Source organism: Colletotrichum phormii (assembly GCF_030913505.1).
Source record: "Colletotrichum phormii strain CBS 102054 chromosome Unknown BDP81scaffold_3, whole genome shotgun sequence".
In the NCBI taxonomy this organism is placed as follows: domain Eukaryota; kingdom Fungi; phylum Ascomycota; class Sordariomycetes; order Glomerellales; family Glomerellaceae; genus Colletotrichum; species Colletotrichum phormii.
The window spans coordinates 1,424,252-1,441,902 of NW_026851445.1; the positions used below are offsets into that span (position 1 = coordinate 1,424,252).

The window sequence follows — 17,651 nt, forward strand, 5'->3', positions numbered from 1 at the left end:
GAGTAATGACAGTTATTGAGCGACCCATATGGTTAACAGTAGTAAAATAGTCGTGATACTAAAGCTGAGGTGCCGATGTCACATTTTTATGACGTTCTAGAAGGAACTAGAAGCAGAAATTCGCCAGGCAGGCATGCTTGGGTAGGAAGGTTACTTACTCGCTCCTACCTATACACCCGGCTTTAGGAGTTCGCTGGTTCTCAGTAGAATATCAAATCATACTGGCATATCTTCTTCCAGGATGTCGGTCGTTTGCGAATAGGGGGACGTCAAGATGAAGAAACCAATAGAAGAGGAAACGAGTACAATTCCAGGACCTGATGTGATGCTATAACCATCACTCACCCATCACCATCAGTGATCCTCTGCCGGGACGGCGTGTCATGTGTAATATTTCCCTAGGAAGGATATTAACTTCAACTCACTTGATGACTGTCACACCAAAGCCCTTTATATCCTCCGTATTGCCCAGCTAGCCTAGTATCTCGGAGTGAAGAAACAAGAGGATATACGACCACAAGATTGAAACGTCACAAACGAGGACCCTTCTCTGGCTTCACTTACGAACAAACTACCCCTGAGTCGTTATCTTTTAGTATTCGGCTACCCAACCCCTGAAATTGACAGAGAAGGGCGAGTTAATGAGGATGTGCGGGCAAGCGCAGGTAGACAGGCATGACAATTTCATGAGTTGACAATAGCTTAAACTCTGTTCGAGTTCCTCCAGTGTTATCGGTAGGCTATATCGTAATTCCAGTACGAACTCCCATAATCACAACCTCACACCATCACAGCCTCACACCTCTCCATCTTCCCGTACCTCCTCCTCCTCCTCCCGCCCATCCCAAACCTCAACCTCCTCCAACAAAACCGTATCCCCCTCATCAAACTCCTCCTCCTTCACCTCAACAACCCTCACCCTCTCCCCATCCTTACCCGGCACAGTCTGCGCCACAACAACAGTCTCAATCCCCGCAGGACAATACTCCTCCGGCCCCATCGGCAACGCATCAACATCAATCTCCAAATTCAACAACGTCTTCAAGATCACCTGACTCCCCGCCTTGCTCATCACCTCATTCGCCTGCTTACACTGGTCCGACGCAACGCACTCCCGGCACCCGTGCTCGCAGTAGCAGTCCTCGACCCGCTTCACGGCCTGCTGCAGCAGATGGTCCACGTGCTCAAACGCCTTTGTGCTGATTCCCGACCCGCTGGCACCGCCCTTGGCGTCGTAAAACGTCAGACGGCCCGGTCTCTTCCTCTGGGAATCCTTGTTGGCGAATTCTTTGAGGGCGATTTTACATTCCGTGCGGACGTCGCCCGGTAGGCTAATGACAAAGTTGGGCATCAGGCTGAGGATGGCGTGCTCGGCCGCGTGGATCGACGCGGCGATGTTCAGTCGTCGGTCGACGAGGATCTGTAGTGCTTTTTTCGGTATGTCGAGCCACATCCCCTTGCCGTAGCGGATGACGGGGGGGTTGTCGACGTGCACGGCGTCGAGCACGCGCTTCTTCTTGTCCACCTTGAAGAACCCGTACACGTTCTGCTGGATCTTGATTGTGCCATAAAAGGCTCTCGACATGGATCCGGAGATCTTTCGAATGGCTTCCGTCTCGATCGGGTCAATGTCGGTAAAGTCTCGCTGCGTCGTGGTCCATTCGACCTTGACGCGCTCCACTCTCGCCATCATCTTTTCGGGCTGGAAATCCCTGACCAAGTACTTGTTCCCTTGGTGAAGGAAAATGGCGCCGTCGTATATCGTAAACGTTGCCCTTGATGCTTCAAGCTCCTCCAAGACTTCATTCTTACCGTGCGTGATATCGATAATGGCAAAGTGATCATCTTCAGTATCACGGATGGCGACGAACCTCGAAGGGACGGGACGAAACCGATCGTGGCAGTGATAAAAACCCAAAGGATCCTTTACCAGCCTCTCCTCACAGATGATGGGCAAATCCTTGCCAAAATACTGAGCATCCTCAACCGGCCGGATAGGCATTTCATACGCGGCACACTGGATGTGCCCTTCTCGCACCAGCATATTCTCCAGATCGACCTGTAGCTCACAGTTCGGCTTGGAAAAGATTTCGTCCGGGTTCTGCATGTAGTGTTGGTCAGTCGGGAAACAGTCGCCCACCAAGACCGACAGCGAGTCCTTGTTCCTTCGTCCAGCGCGGCCGCTCTGTTGGCGCAAGTTGGCAATGGTATAGGGAAACCCCCAGGTCAGCACGCAGTCCAACGTGCCAATGTCGATACCAAGCTCCAAGGCGGTGGTCGCGACGATGCCGAGGAGTTTGCCTTCGAACATCTCTGACTCTATTCGCCGTCGGTCTTGCGCCGTGTAGCCGCCTCTGTAGCCCATGACTCTGTTGACGCACTCTGGCCGCCCGAGAGATTCCAGTTCCTGCTGCACTGCGGTGACCAGCTTCTCGCACTGCTCTCTGACCCTGGTAAAAGCAATGATGCGCACGCCCCTGAGCATCAGCTGGCAGAAGAGGCGAGCACATTCGAACAAGGCATCACCTCGACCGCTTGCCGGGTCTCCGGGGTCCTTGTACGGCGTGTTCCAGCAGAGAAACTCTTTGCGGCCTATCTCAAGTTAGTCCATGGAAATTGGAAAAGGGGCCAGGCAGAAAACATGCCGGACGGGGAGCCGTCAAAGTCAACCAATCGCACATTTTCTATGCCAAAGATCGTCTTAAAGTGCTGCCTAGGGTTGGCTACCGTCGCAGAACACGAGATAAACTTGATGTGGCGGTTCCCAACGGCAGCGCATATTCTTCGTAGCCTCCTCATGATGAACGCCACGTGGGAACCCATCTGCCCGTTGTAGTAATGCAGCTCATCGACGACGACATACTTGAGGTTCTTCAGGAACGTCCTCCACCTCTCCTCCTGCGGTAAAATTGTGATGTGCAACATATCCGGATTTGTAAAGATGATTCTCGCCTCTTCCCGGATCACATTGCGCTCCTTCATCGGCGTATCTCCATCAAACGTCTCCACGAGCACTTCCCCCATACCCGGCATATAGCTCATAAGCTCCCTCAGACTCCGTTTCTGATCCTGCGCCAAGGCTTTCGTCGGGAAAATGTACATGGCGCGCGTGTGCGGGTTCTCTTCCAGGGCGTGGATCACCGGCAGCTGGTAAATCAGAGACTTGCCGGAGCTCGTCGACGTGGCCACGACGACGTGCTGCCCTTCGAGCAGGCCGTTGATGGCCTCGGTCTGGTGCGCAAAGAATTGCGTGATGCCCTTTGCGTTGTACAGCGCATTCACAAGATCCTGGCTGAGGAGGAAGTTGAGATCGCCGTAGACGGGCTCCTGTGGCTCAAACACGCGGTGTCCGTCGGGCACAATCTGACCACTGTACCAAGAGCAGTCTTTCAGCTCCTGTACAATCTCCGGGACACTTTTCCGTTCTGTTGGGATAGACTCGGGCAAAGCTCCGAGATCCTTTGGCCCCTCCTCCTCTATGGTTGTCGGTACAGGAATATGAGCCTCCGTTGCCGTCGCCAGACTCAGCTCGGGATCAAGCCCATCAGCGACGCATTGGTTGAGAAAATGGATAATGGCGTCGTTGAACCTCTGATTCCGCCTCTCGATCAAGTTCGTCATCTGCTTCTGGCTGTAGACGGGCATCTTGAGAGTCTCCTCCCTCAGCTTCCTGTTCGGCTTGATAATCTCGCCCGTCTTCCTGTCCTTGACCTGTCGTTTCAGATCGCCGTCCACAAACTCAAAGTACAGCACTTCTTTGCCTCCCTCGACAGCCTCATCGGGGTGGTGATCCAGCTTCTCGAGACCCGAAATGCCTCCGACAGAGGCGTCCGGAGCGGGCGCCTGAGAGAGGAAATCCCGCCCTTTCTTGAACACCACGTCGCGCTCGGCGCCCCTAACCTCGGTCTGCAGCATAATCTCGTCGACATAGGCAAAGTTGACGCCCTCGGGGCGTATGGCGGCGATGGAAGCTATATCTTCGACTGTCAAGGACGTCTTTGTATGCGATTCCACCGAGGACTTGATCGTCTCAAACGTGGTGGCGAGGTGTTTGCGAGTACAACAAAACGTAAAGACGAGATTGAGCGCGCGATGCGTCTTCTCCAAGTCCTTGAACCGTTGAGGCCACTCAATCTTGCACTCCTCGGCGGGGGCTACGCTTTCCGTGCTATTCCGTTTCGACCCGGCCTTTTTCGGCGCAGCCCGTTTCCTGGACTTGGTCGTTTTCTGTGCGTCAGTGGACGCTGCATCGTCGGTATTAGATGGGCCGTCCTCTATGGAACCGCCACCGTTCTGACGCTCCTGCGTAGAAGTACCATTCTCATCTTCTTGCCGCTTCCTCTTACCCCTGGGCTTCCGTACTATCGCCTGGGGCTCGCCTGGAGCAGCGCTCGACATGGTCGCTTGAACCAGTGACCCTTAGCAGGCCGCCATCTCTCGAATGCGAGAGCGAAGAATTGGGGTTTAGAAGTCGACAACAGAAAGTGACTGGCTCGGCACCCTTGTGAGAAAAAGCTCCTGGACATACAGATGGTGAAGCGTGATGTGCCCAGCGTTTGGACGCGCGACGTCACTGCCTCTTAGATCAAAGAAGTCGTCTGCGTCACGTAATCCACACCAGGTCACGTGCGCCACCTACAGTATCCCCTTGTCGACACTCGAACTACAGTCGTTCAAAGGCTCCTACACAGAGACGGTCCAAGTCCCGACAACTTGAATGAATATTCAATCTTCAGTCGAATTGTGTCCATGTTACAATGTACTGAGTGTGATATCTAATGTATCGAAGGATACCTGGTTTCCTGGTATCATGACAGGATAAGGGCCTGAGATATCCGCCTAGTTCAAACTGGACTCCTAAACAAATCTCTGCCATCCCACCCATTGTGTGCATGCCCTTCTTCTTGCCCGCTCTCTAAGGTAAGGTAGCCTACGGCCTCCAGGCGGGCTCCGGAGATGCTCACGCTGGCTCTCCCTTTATAGTGATGCGTACTCGCCCCTTGTTCGTTGAACAGGTATATTTAAGCGACCATTAACGCCGCCGGCTATCTCAAAACCACTTGAGAAATACCGGTATGGATCACTCAGTTGCTCAAGAGCTCTCGCTGCACCATTCCAACCTCGTTCAGGAATAACTTTGCACTAGCAGCACTCAGCTGGACGTGATGAGTTAGCAAATCAAATCGCTTCACAGTTCGGTGGTGTTGGGGAACACATACTCTCACATGGACGCTCACTGGCTTAGCCTCCGCGCCTTCAAAGGCGGTGAACATGACGCCGACGCTCTTCAACGTCGCCTTTTCCTGGAACTGCATCGCCGGCAGGATGACCGTGTTCAGTAGTATCCTGTGAGTCTGATCCTGCCTCATGATGAGACGAGGCACCTTGCTGGCTCTGCTCTCGCCAGCCTCGGGATCTTCCAAGTCTTCCAGAGCCGATGCATCAAAGGAGCCAGGTATCGGCAAGCCACCTTCGTCGAACTGGACACAAGCCTCGGGAACGTTGATCTTAAGCATACCAGATCCGCGTTCCTTCCAGCCAACCTCCTTGTCCAAGTAGAATATCTTGGCTCTGACCTGGACTATGGTAGCTTCTCCGGCCTCGCCGTCGTCGACAGTAACTACAACAGGTCAGTATGACTTCGCGCGTCCCGGAATGGGAAACGCCTGCTTACTCTTCTGCAGCTTGGTACGTTTCTTATCGTCCCCAGCCTTGGTCTCTTCCTTGTCAGACTCTTCCTTTTCGTCCTTGTCGCCAGACTCTGAGGCTCCATCGGCATCGCCTTCAGTCTCATCTTCGTTGTCGTCTTCCGCGTCGCTGTCAGGAGCTCCGAACGGCTTGGCCGCCTTCTCGGTCTTAAAAGAAGACTCGCCCGTCTTGGCGAAGCTCGAAAGTGGTTTGCCGCCTAGACCGCCGCCAAAGGCACTGCCAAACACTGAGCCAAAACCGCCATTTGCGCCGGCGGGCTTAACGCTGGCGAAAGGCGACGAGGCCGAACCGGCACCGCCGAAGCTCAGGGTAGGTGTAGGAGCCGGGGCGGCATCAGGCTTGGATGGAGACAGACCGCCAAAAGGTGACGCGCCAGCCTTCGCTCCGCCAAAGACACTTCCCTTGGTCGCACTTCCTAGCGAGCCGAAAGGGGACGCACTCGATGCCGCCAATTTAGCGAAGCCAGAGCTGGCAAACGCAGAGCTCGACGTTCCCTTCTTCTCGTCCTTTGTAGAATCCTGTGATGTAGTTTCTGTTGCGGCTTTCTCTGTCGTCTTTGTATCGGTAGTCGGTGGCGCCTATAGAAGGGAACAGCGTCAGTATGCACGGCAAAACCACATGCGTCAAGATCAAAGCCTACAGAGGAATCGGCCGCAGCGTCGCCAGAGCCGGCAACCTCGTCCCTATGTCTCTTCTTCTCCGGTTCCAGCCGCAAAGCCCTGTCCTTGGCCGAGTCGCTCGAGGCGACACTCTTGACGTCGGCCTCGTCGGCGTCCTTGTCCTCGTCCAGCTGGTCGTGCGCCCGCTTCTTCTTGGGCGACGAGACGTGGTCCTTGTGGTCCTCGTTCTGCGATCCCCAAGGCGTCGTGTCGGCGGTGGCTCCTTCCGCCGCGGAGGACTTCTCTGAGATAGCCGTGTGCTTCAGCTCTTTGCGGGCAGCGGCGGTCTCGGCGTCCTCCTTTGCGTCGATCGGGTCCGACTTGGGACTGCCCGGCTGGGGATCGTCGGCCATGGTGGTTTTTTTTTTTTGGCTGCGTTCCTGTGTTGGAGCGGTTTCTGCGTCGTGTACGTCGTTCGTCGTCGGGTGGTGGTGCGGAGGTTTCTCTGTGCCCGACTTTTGCTAGCGATGGAGCAAAATCGGTGTAGTTTAGTAGCGTGGGAAACTGCTGGCAAATGGGTTTTGCCGCGCAGACGAGAAGCCAAAAAAAAAAAAAAAAGGCAAGAAGGATAAAAAAAAAAGGCCCAGTTGCTGTGCAATAGACCAAGAGTCGTTCTCCACGACGAGAGCAATAGTAAACTTGGTTGTCGACAGGGTAAGAACACCGAGGTCCGCGTTTCTGGGTTCTGGGTTCTGGGGGCGGTGGTGTCGCGCGACTGGCGTTTGGGGGTTAAGGTTGTGGTTGAGAAATGTCTAGCAAGTTAAGGTAAGGTAGGTAGTCAGTCCACTGTCCAGGTAGTGGCGGTGCTACGATGTTGCTGCAGCGCGGTACAGTAGGTATACTCCGTAGTACAGGCAGTACACAATCACTAAGTCAAGGTAGGCGCGATACAAAGAGCGGCTCGTCTTTCACAGAGAGATTTGGCGTTGCTCGCTGAGATGGGAAATAATTGGACGGGACCGACTCCCGCCTGGGTTAATCGATCCAATCAATTCGGTGCGCTCCGGGCTCGGATAAGACGACGGGTCACGGCTGCCCGGGGGGGCCAGACGAGAGTAAAAAAGCCTGGGCACCTCACCTTCAGCTCGTCCACGGTGCCAACCTAGAAGTTGAATTCAATTGGGCCCCATGGCGGCATGCATTAGCGCCCTTTGCCTTTGAGATGGCCTAGAACTTCCTATGCCGTACCCCGAGAGAAACTCGCTACCTCTGAATCTTTGTCCTGTCTTGCTTTCTGCTTTATTCATTTGTTTTTTTAGCCTCATTTATATCACCACCCTGCCGCAATGTTCCAAGGGAGCTAGCTATTCAATACGACGAGGATTTAGCCTTGAACTGGATAGAGCGTGACTGGAAGTGAGGGGTATTTGAGACTTAAAAAAGTCAGGTTCTCTTGTGACGGGATGTAAGGTAAGGTACACTGTACCGTACCGTTCCTACGGTGGGGTTCCCCGCCTCCGATGTCTGAGGTGTCAGATGAATGGCCCTGCCGTGGTGTGGCTGTCCAAAAAGGGCAACGCAGGTGACATTCTAGCGGCAACTACCGACGCCGCTTGCAGCTAGAAATCGTTCGTCCTTGCCTTGGTTCATGACCTGGGTTGTCTTACAACTAGATAGTATTCGAAATGACCAATTTATAACCATTCCCACTACACGACATGTTCCGTTGGGAAACTACTTCCCCCTCCCAGATACATTTGGCAAAACACAATTCGGGTACGGCGGCGCACACACAGGGTTATCGCGAGACGGGACACTCTCGTCCTCAAACAGCCCAAACTAACAGCAGAAAATCAAAACGCCCATTTCTCATTCAGTGGCCTGCCATCATCCCGAGGATGAGTAGCACAACATGGATATCTAGAATACAGTGTGCGCCTTAGGTCCTCAGCCAAGGCCACGTATACAGTACATCTCTCAACCTGCTCAGACCCCTCGATCTCCTGCTCCGACTCGCGACCTAGTCGTCGCAGCTCAGCTGATGAAGCAGAGGCAGCCCAGGCCGATGTAGAAGACGAATAGCGGGTACACGGCGATTCCCACGCGGTTCTTGACCACACCACTGCCGCCCAGGATGCTGACGCCTGCCGCCAGAGACCATGCGACGAGGACGAGATACACAGGGACCCGGACAACGGTCGGGATGCCAAAGGCAGAGAGCAGTGCCGCAATCACCAAGGGGAAGAGCGTGTATCCTATGATGCAGACGCTTTGCGCGAAAGAGCTACGGCGGTCTGTTAGTATTTCGCTGACACACGTGTGTTCATGGCCGCAGATACTGCGCAAAGGGGAAAAAACTCACATGCTTCCTCCCAACAGCTTAATCTGCAACGTCACCACAGCCTCCCCAATCCAAACCATGGCAAACACACCGCTAAACACGGCATCCTTCTGGTCCGCCCTCGCATTGAAGCTGAGCAAGAGACTCAAAAGCAGACAGAAGATAAGCGGGCCCCACAGATCCCAGTCCCGCAGGCCAGGCGTCATATTATTCTGCGACAGCAGCGCCTCCGAGTCCATGAAGCGGCTCGCCAGGCCCGTCAGCTCCTCGCGCGCGCCCGAGATGCCCGCGCCGCGGATGTTGGCGTACGCGCCCCGCAGGCCGTCGGCGTCGAACATGGTGCCGCCCAGCAGGTACTTGGGGTACAGCACCTCCCTCATCTTGGCCCAGACGGCGAGGAGGTCGCGGCGGAGCGTGTCCCACACGGACTCGTCGATTGTGTTTTGCGGCGCGGCGCGGTCTTCACCCGGTATGCGTGACGTCCAGGCGTTCTCGTTGAGCGGGCGCGAGGAGGAGGAGGAGCTCGAGCCGATGTTGCCTGTCAGTGGCTGGCGTGAGGATGTGTTGCCGAGAGGGTCGTCGAAGTCATCTAGATCAGCTTTTATCACAGATTTGCATGTTAGCTTTCCATCAACCAGCCATGCTGTATGTTCTCTTTAGAAAGCTTACCATCATCAGGATCAATCAAGTCGTCGTCAGGCAAGGGAGGGTTGGCATAGTCGTCTCGTTTGCTCGTAGATGCCATGGCTGAAACGGGAACTCGTGTTATTCAACAAACAACACTACTTGTCGTTGCTTTCGTCCTTTCGTAATGGACAATAGAAGAGTTGTATCCGAAATGTGGTCGTGGGGAATCGTTATGGTTCAACTGCAAACCGCTTTGCAACCTTCAAGTTCGCGAGATGGGATGGCGGACTTTCTGGTCTAATTGACGTACGTAGCAGCTTGCGACTCCTGGGTCAAAGACTCCACGGTTTCCTCCAGGGCGAAAGCATTGGGTGGTCCAAGCTCCCTTGAATCGGAAAAAAAGAGATCCGCATCCCCGATCCACTTGATGCCACGCCCTCGCTAACTGCCCGGCCTAGGGGATGGCCCGTCTGGGTAACGTGCTGACCCCACTCCGTGCTGTACCCTCCCGCGGCCCAGGCCCGGATTTCAATGTGGATTCCCGTCCTGTCCGTGACGGAGCTGGTCCGTCGAAGCTCTTTGAACAGGTGCACATAAAGATTCAAACATCAAGATCAACTAAATACACACGCACAATCACGCGCTATGGAATCCGAATGTGGGTTAGATAGCTTTGCCCTGAATTACCTAGTTTGAATAAATATACCAAAAACTCCACATCAGCAAGCGACCCTGCTGCCAACTCGTCTATATACAAAATTTGTTCTCCTCCTTTGCGAGCTCCTCGCGGGGTATCTTTTCATTTTTACCGTCCGTTTCTAGTAAAACGCGGAACGCCGATGCCTAGTACACACAACCCCCTTTTCAACGTCCTCTGTGCCAGAGGGGGAAGGAAACCACCCCAATCTTTTGTTTCCTTGTCGTCACCGACCACTACCGACTTCTTCGAGGATTCATAATGCCTCTACCTACTTTCCTTCCTTGAAATTTTGATCACATTCTGTCTGTATGGAATCCGCCAGATGCACTCCCGAGTTCGTGAGATGGTCATCCTCATGCTACCGTCTGCCATGTTCGAGTGTTCCAACTACTGCCATGGGTAACGATAGCCATGAAATGGATCATTTGGCCCGGCCGATCCGTTTGGACCATTGCCGGAGTTTCCATCGACATGTCCGTTGCCGTTGGAACGCCCATTGGGCTGTCCATTGGGTTGGCCGTTAGTCTGCCCGTTAGCCCGCCCGTTGGACTGGCCATTGGGCTGACCGTTCGAATGTCCGCCAGCATGTCCATTGGAACGACCATTGGTTTGACCTTGGCCGTTGTACGGCGGGGGTATTTCACCCCATGGCTGATTTTCCAGCGCTCCTCGTTGACCGTTACCAAAACCTTGTGGCTGCGGTTGATGCTGCTGACGAGGGGCCTGGTAGTCGTAATGAAGCTGCGGTTGATGATGATGATGATGATGATGATGATGCTGTTCTCGATGATTGTTGTTCCTCGAGTACGGGTCAAACGCCGACGTGTAGGCGGGCTGTAGACCGGGCCACGTGGGCGGCGGCGGCTGAGAGTAGATGTAGCTGCCCATCTGAGGTACATGGCTATACCCGGATGGTATGCCTTGGTTGTACGACTGTCGGTAAGCCGATGAGGGCGGACCAAAGGTCTTTTCCTTGTCGTATTGGGTCCATCGACGAACCGCCTGGTTCTCCGGTCCATGTAAAGAAGCACTTGCTGCATTGGGATCCCATATAGGTAGACCCCCGTCGGGTATAGACTCGCCGCGTGGCATTCCTCGCGTGTACGTCGAGAGATTACCATTGATTCCCACCAATGCCCATGCGAAGACGGCAACATCTCTGATGGAGCTCATGAGATGGTCCACAGGTGGACCCCCAGCAGCCATGACGTTGTCTTGCAAAGGCATGTACTGAGGCATGAGAGGAGGTCTGAAGTTGTAGAGCGATTCCTGGGGAACTTGAGGCCGGATGGGATGATGACCCCAAGGCGCCGCAAAGAGACCGTTAGTGTAGGTTGGGACGACCAACGGCGGGTGAGGTGCCGGAATTGGTGGGCGCGCTCTGCGAATGACAACGACAAGACCGTCGGAGGTGCATGACACGACAGCTTCGAGCTCAAAAGCCTGGGGCGGTTCCCGTCGACGGTTACGCATGGGTTCCGCGGGCGTCGATGCCTGGGCCGCCGATCCGTCGACTGAAGGGGCGGTGGTGGCTGCAGTGTTCTGTGTTTGGTTGCTCGAGCCAGAGGCGTTTGTGGTCGTTGTTTGGTTTGCAGAGCTGTGATTCGACATATCCGGACGACCTTGGTCTTCTTGTTTGATCGCGGGACCGTCATCCTTGTCAATGTCCATGCGACCATCGAGTTGGACACCTCCGCCCTCAGAGTCACTGGAATTTCCGCTGTTGTGCTCTTCGTCTTCCTCCTCATCGTCAAAGTCCTCAGGCCGACGCGGATCTCTGTACCAGAACCTTAGGTAGGCAATCGAGTCATTGGCCTTTGCACTTTCCAAACAACGGATGGCATCCGGCAGGCAATTCTCCTGTATGCACTCATAGAAGCTCTTATCTTTGATCTGGTCGGGCCTGACGCCGAGAATCGAGGAGACTGCATTGGTCGCGAACATGACGGTCAAGGTGCGGGTGAATCTGTTGAGGATGAGAGCTGCGCGGGGCTCGCGTTCCACGGGGGGCATTCTGAACTTGGGTGAGAGATGCTCCAGCATGTGGTAACGAGGATCCCGAGGGGAGCTCGAGAACAATCGACGGATCTGAGGTGCATCGACGGCTCGTCCTGTCGCGGCATTAGCATGAGATGAATTGAATGTGATGCTAAGATTTCTCGCTTACTGTGACTCTTTTCGTCCCGTCGATAAATACTGGTACAGGCAACCAAGACATCGTGAACGACAGTGAAGCAGCATTCGCAGCTCACCCACTGGCCATCGCGTGCCATGATGCGAGCATAGTGAAGCACGGCTGCCTTGTCTAGCGAGACGCCGCGACTATGGATAGAGCGAGCGAAGGGTACCTCGTCGGGGTGGAAGAAGTCAAAGCATGATTTTCCCTGCACTTCCTGGGGGGTATAACCCAGTATGTCGTAGACTGAGTCGGACACGAATAAAATGGCAGCGCTGGGGTCCGTGGAATGAATGGTCATGAACGTTTGCTCCATGACAAAGAACAGTTGGCTCGTGGCTGAAACAAGGTCTGGGATATATGTCCGATTGAATCGCAATTACGTCCGTCTCCTCACACGTCGTCCGGAGTCTTAATCGGCTGCGAAGTATGGCGGGTAGGCTTTAAGAGAATGCTTGAATGCCGCGGAGAGCTTGGTGGATCTTCAATACCACAAGGCGTCGTATCAGGCGGCCGCGCCAAATAGAAGCTCGACTTATCTTGAGCGGCAGCTGTTATACGTCTGGGAGACCAATCGGGACTGAGCTGAGTGGTTGTTTTCTCAAAATGTTGTTGATTGTAGTACGCGCTGGATGCTGGGCGTGGGACACAGATTGCGCTGTCACCTCGCAAGCGAAGGCTGTCAGTCTCACTCTCACGAGCTATACCGATCGAGTGGCCGTGGCAGTGAAAGTGGTGGACCCGACTTATGTGACTGGCACAGGGTAGCGGGCGTGCAGAGTATGGACGGTATTGCGTCGCGTCGTACACAAGCAGGTATGCGCAGTGAGAGAAGGCGGATTGGAGGTGTTCAAGTGACAGTTGCCACCTCGGTGCGGTTTACTGCAGAATGAGAAACGGGGGCTGAAAGTCGAAGTGTAGTCGGATATCCAAGCTGATGGATAGTGCGGAGAGGGCGCAGGCCGGTCAGAACAAGACCGTTTTGTGGTGGTCGTGGTGGTGGTGGAGGTTTTTTCTTTGGCGTTGGCGGGGGGGTTGTGAACGTTGCAGTTCCCTCGAGGTTAAGGTAGTCTGAGTTTGAGGTACATGCAGACACAGATAACCTGACGTAGTGGATGCACTCGGACGTTGAACCAAGGTTGGCTGAAATCTCGAAGAAATACGTCGAGGGCAGGCGAGGAGATGCAACCTAGGTATTATCCGTACCGTAGCCGTAGGTAGCTTGCGTAGGCGTACTTCGTAGATAAGTTGGAACGAGCCGAGCTGCTAGTGGCGAAAACGACGGGTTGATTTGATTGCGGGATGCCGTTGGTTCAAGTTTGTTTGGGTCCAGAATCACAGCGAGAACAAACACCTAATAGTGTAGTAATGGCTGAGGGAGAGGAGACAGAGAGAAAAAAGAAGAAGGAGGAGATCTGGAGGAGTGCCATGTGTTGCGAATGGCGGAGGAGGCGAGCATCTTTTTATGACAGCTCGTCTAGCAAGTGGTTTGGCAAATGTGATTTGAGAGAGGCTGCAGCGGCGGCGGCTGCGGAGGGGGGGGGGGGGGGGGGTGGGGGGACGGGAGTGGGGGGGGGGGCATGTCCAGCTCTACTTTGCTTAGGTTGCTTTACTTTGCTTTGCTCTCTGCTCTGTGACGGCACCGCACCGATGCGGATAGGGCAAGATTGGTGAGGAGAACTGACAGGGCCCAGCTGAGCAAGACAGGGCCCCGGGGCCCAGACCCTCCTCCATCTTCTTGCAGCACGCCAGCACCAGGTGTGACTGCGAAGTACGGATACCACCCGTCCACCTCGACTTCGACTAATACTGTGTATGGATATCACAAGGGTCATGAACACGGCTGTCGACTTTTCGACCGTCGTCTTTCGTCTGCCAGTGCTAATACTTCGTACGGAGTACCCCCGGCAGCTGAGCAAATGTGGGTGCGTAAGGCATGCCCGCGCGCTACAGAGTATCCCGTATGAACCTGGCCAGATACGGATACACAGATGAGACTTGATAGACAAGACCGAAAGAGGACCGATGGACACCTTGGACGAGGTATCTCTCCGGTCTCCGCTACGGAGTACGGGTACGGATACACAGGGGCAGCTTCGACCGACAGAACACGCCCAGACGTGCCAGGCTCCATAGCCATCCATCATCCATCCTTGTGGATGCTTTGCGGCTTGCCTGGGCCATGATCATCTCTCGCGCCAGGGCCACGCTTTCAGGGTATCACCGTTCCTCAAGACTAAAGTACGAATACTTAGTGCCTACCTACGCAGAGTGACAGACTCTCTGGATAACACAACGCGACAGATGCAGTTGCATGGATACTTCCCTACAGAGTACTGCGTACCAAGGTAGTGTATCCGTACGGATGTTCATAAAAAGGGCATTAAGACAGGGGCAGGGGGTCGACTCTCCAAACTCATACGCAGCCCAGCTGGAGCTATGTCTTCCATATAATTCGCCAATCCATACCTCCATGGGAAAATAAGGGAATAAGACTGCTCAGCTAGTAACGGTTCGGCTAGCTGACCTACGTCCGTACTACCCGCGGTGCCGCACTGCTCTGTCCCGTTCCAGCCAGTGCTATGCGAATAGAATCCATCAATCCCCTCGACAACGATATAGCGTGTGATATCCGTGTGCTGCTCTCTGAGGAATCGGCGATCGTCTGCAAGTTGACTCTGTATCCGTACGAATATCCATACAGCCACTTCCTGATGAAGGCCCCCGAGATTGCAAAGCTTGTTGATGAGGGGAAGGGGGCTTATTCAATTGACATTGACAGCGGGGCAAAATAAAATGCAACTATGCCCGTTCCTTTTTTCTTTTTTTTTTTCCTTTCATATCCGGCGCATTTTTTATTCTTTCTTTTTTTTATCCTCCTCCCTGGCCCGTGTTTGGATTGTCGAGCCGCCCACGGTCACAACAATGCTGTGTCAACAAATAATACAAATGATGATCATAGCCCAGCCTGCTACGCCTGCTCTCTCAGAGAAGGGGAGGACAAAACAAAATGGACAAAATGAAATGAGGCAGTGGTAAACGCTCGAACCGGGATACTAGTCCCATGGTCCTCCGCTCGGAGAGACCCGGCCATACTCAACCGCTGACCCGATGAACATTGATTAAATGTTACACACTTTGCCGGGTGCCTGGCCGGGACGTCGGAGGGACTGATGTGCCTCCGGTACTGAGCTCCAGCCATCCAGTCTTGACCCTGGTTCATGGAGGAGCGGGTAACCAACCTACAAAACATCGTACAAGGTCAGGCATCGTTGCCGCACAACGTGCCAAGTTGCCAGCTACCCGATGCGAGCGTCCACGCCGCGTTGTAGACACACTCACTTGTGCCATTCAAATGGTGGTTGGATATTGCTGAAACAAACCGTTGGGAAACATTGTAGAGCTGGAACGAGAGATCCTGGTCCACATGGTCCGGATACAGCACCCGGCATTGAGCGTCGACATCTACGGATCCGGGTAGATTTGCTCAGGCTGTCTGTCAACAGCTGCCGATGGGATAACCGCCATCTGGATATGTCGAGCTGTCGAATAGCGAGCATGGGTTATAGATAACAGCCGCTGGTACCTGCGTGTGCATGGGTTCGCGCAGTGAGGGCCGGGCTGGTTGTTAAAATTGGCGCCATATATCCGTACTTTGATAGTCGGGATCTTGGACGGTTGGTGTTCGAGCCGAAATCCGAGCAAGATCAACCTCGAACCGCGTCAGTCCCGACATTTTCACCGGGCATTGGCGATGCTGCGGGTTGATGCATAGCCTTTCGCCTCGCGGAATTGCACGCATTCGAGAACAAGCTGCCGTAGATGAGAGAAAGTCTTCCGTCATCAATCATTCGATTTCGAAAATCCAAAACCAACAGCAAGCTCATGTTGACGCACGAGCTGTGAGCGTCTGCGTCGAGCTGTCCACTTCTTTTGCCATGCCCATGTCCATGATACCGAGAGCAGACATGGGGTCTGGGGATCTCGCAGGGGTGATCGGACAGTTCTTGTCTTGTTTGGGAAGAGCTTGCGAGAACGCGGCCCTTTATCCCAATTCGAACTGACAGCCGATGGAGATTGCAGGGCAGCAGAGCCCGTTTCTTTCCCCAAGCTCTCGTCACTGATGCTTGCTGTCTCCTCGTCAGGCCGCCCGTCATCCGTGTCAACGGGAGTGCAAAAGGCTAAAATGGCGTCCGTGTGGGTTGAGTGTCCGGGCAGAGTGGGCGCTATGCTCTGCTAGGCATAGCTCGATGTCTGACTTCAGTTGACAGCTGTGAAGACATCAGAACCCGGTTCACCAGTTGGGATCGACTGCTAGGGTCCCTGAACGAGTGCAAGAGCCACAACTTGTCCGGCCCATGTCTTCAGACTGTCCCTGCTCGTAATTATCACGACTTCCTCCTCGTCGGAAAACCCGAGGGGGCTTTCGTACACAGTCCTTGCCAAGTCGTATGTAGAGGGTTCGTCTCGTCAGTCGTCACGTACGGATATATCCGCTTGCCTAGGCCCCTGAATTTCTCAACAGACAAGATCGTCAACAAGACAATCATCCTTGCGCCAGACGTACGTAACTCTGGCAGACACTTGAAAGCAAGACAGACAGTGTTGAACATACTCGAGCCAGATGAGGAGTAGTTTATCTGAAGACCACCGATTGTTAAGGTAAGCGGTTGACCGTTGAACCCTCGAGCCGTACGCGCTAGTTGTGCGGAGTATCTTAAAATTAGCTGCCGACATCTACTGCGTAGGTAGGTACCTCTCGGGAGTATATGCAATGTATATGTCGACTGACTCTTTCATCTTGTTTGCCCCAAGGTTTATTTTGTTCCCCTCTTCTTCACTGGATGAAGAAGTGGATTGCCTCTTTGAATCTCGCAGGGTCCCTCGACGTCCGTTCGTGACGTGAACCGCATATAGACAGGATGCCGAGAACGCGATGCCAGGTCGTGGGCGGCGGATGGTTTGTGCGACAGACATGAGAGATATCGCAGCGGCGTACCCAGCATGGCCCACGGACAAAGACCCACGACGGGACAGGTTTATTAACAGTTTGCGGATCCCAACTGCCATGACACGGCTGTCAGGAGGTGAACAGACATGGAGGTATCCGTACACTAGGCACTAGACGTGTGATATTGACAGGCCGGAGCATAATGGGATTTCTGGAGGTGCGAATGGTATCGCGATGCAAGCTCGATATCGAAATGCGGTGATGGATGGTTGGCATCGAGACTCGACGATTGGGCGGTATGGGAATTTGCAAGCGACGAGGCCTTTGAAGATGGCGACCCGCGGTCATTTCTCATATCCCTGGATGCCGGCTGACGTATCCCCAATCCCTGTGCCTCTTTGGCTTGCGAATGCGATTGAGAACTAGTGCTTTTATTTGTGCCTGTGCTGAAGACGTACTGCTATTGTGTGCGCAATGATTACGAGATGCAGACATAGAACCTGGAAACAGTATCTTTGCGGAGAATCAACCTGTGATGAGAGGATCGT

At 54.0% G+C, this 17,651-nt stretch overlaps 3 protein-coding genes across 3 annotated transcripts; all 3 read right to left on the reverse strand.

The window, feature by feature from the left end:
- Positions 1–613: 613 nt before the first annotated feature.
- Positions 614–6,926, reverse strand: BDP81DRAFT_478659 (uncharacterized protein). Its single transcript, XM_060594862.1, has 6 exons — positions 6,350–6,926; positions 5,675–6,287; positions 5,220–5,620; positions 2,646–4,302; positions 937–2,592; positions 614–850 (listed from the first exon to the last, which is right to left on the reverse strand). Exons 1-6 carry the CDS (start codon positions 6,719–6,721, stop codon positions 789–791), a joined length of 4,761 nt encoding a protein of 1,586 aa, XP_060449817.1. The 5' UTR covers positions 6,722–6,926; the 3' UTR covers positions 614–788.
- A 964-nt stretch (positions 6,927–7,890) lies between these two features.
- Positions 7,891–9,735, reverse strand: BDP81DRAFT_418310 (Yip1 domain-containing protein). The gene is made up of 3 exons (XM_060589695.1): positions 9,319–9,735; positions 8,671–9,247; positions 7,891–8,592 (listed from the first exon to the last, which is right to left on the reverse strand). The coding sequence occupies exons 1-3, from the start codon at positions 9,392–9,394 to the stop codon at positions 8,343–8,345; spliced, it is 903 nt and encodes a 300-aa protein (XP_060449818.1). The 5' UTR covers positions 9,395–9,735; the 3' UTR covers positions 7,891–8,342.
- Positions 9,736–10,363: 628 nt separating this feature from the next.
- Positions 10,364–12,468, reverse strand: BDP81DRAFT_458060 (uncharacterized protein; the record flags this gene model as incomplete). The annotated part of the gene is made up of 2 exons (XM_060593362.1): positions 10,364–12,087; positions 12,144–12,468. The coding sequence occupies 2 exons, from the start codon at positions 12,466–12,468 to the stop codon at positions 10,364–10,366; spliced, it is 2,049 nt and encodes a 682-aa protein (XP_060449819.1).
- Between the last annotated feature and the right edge of the window lie 5,183 nt (positions 12,469–17,651).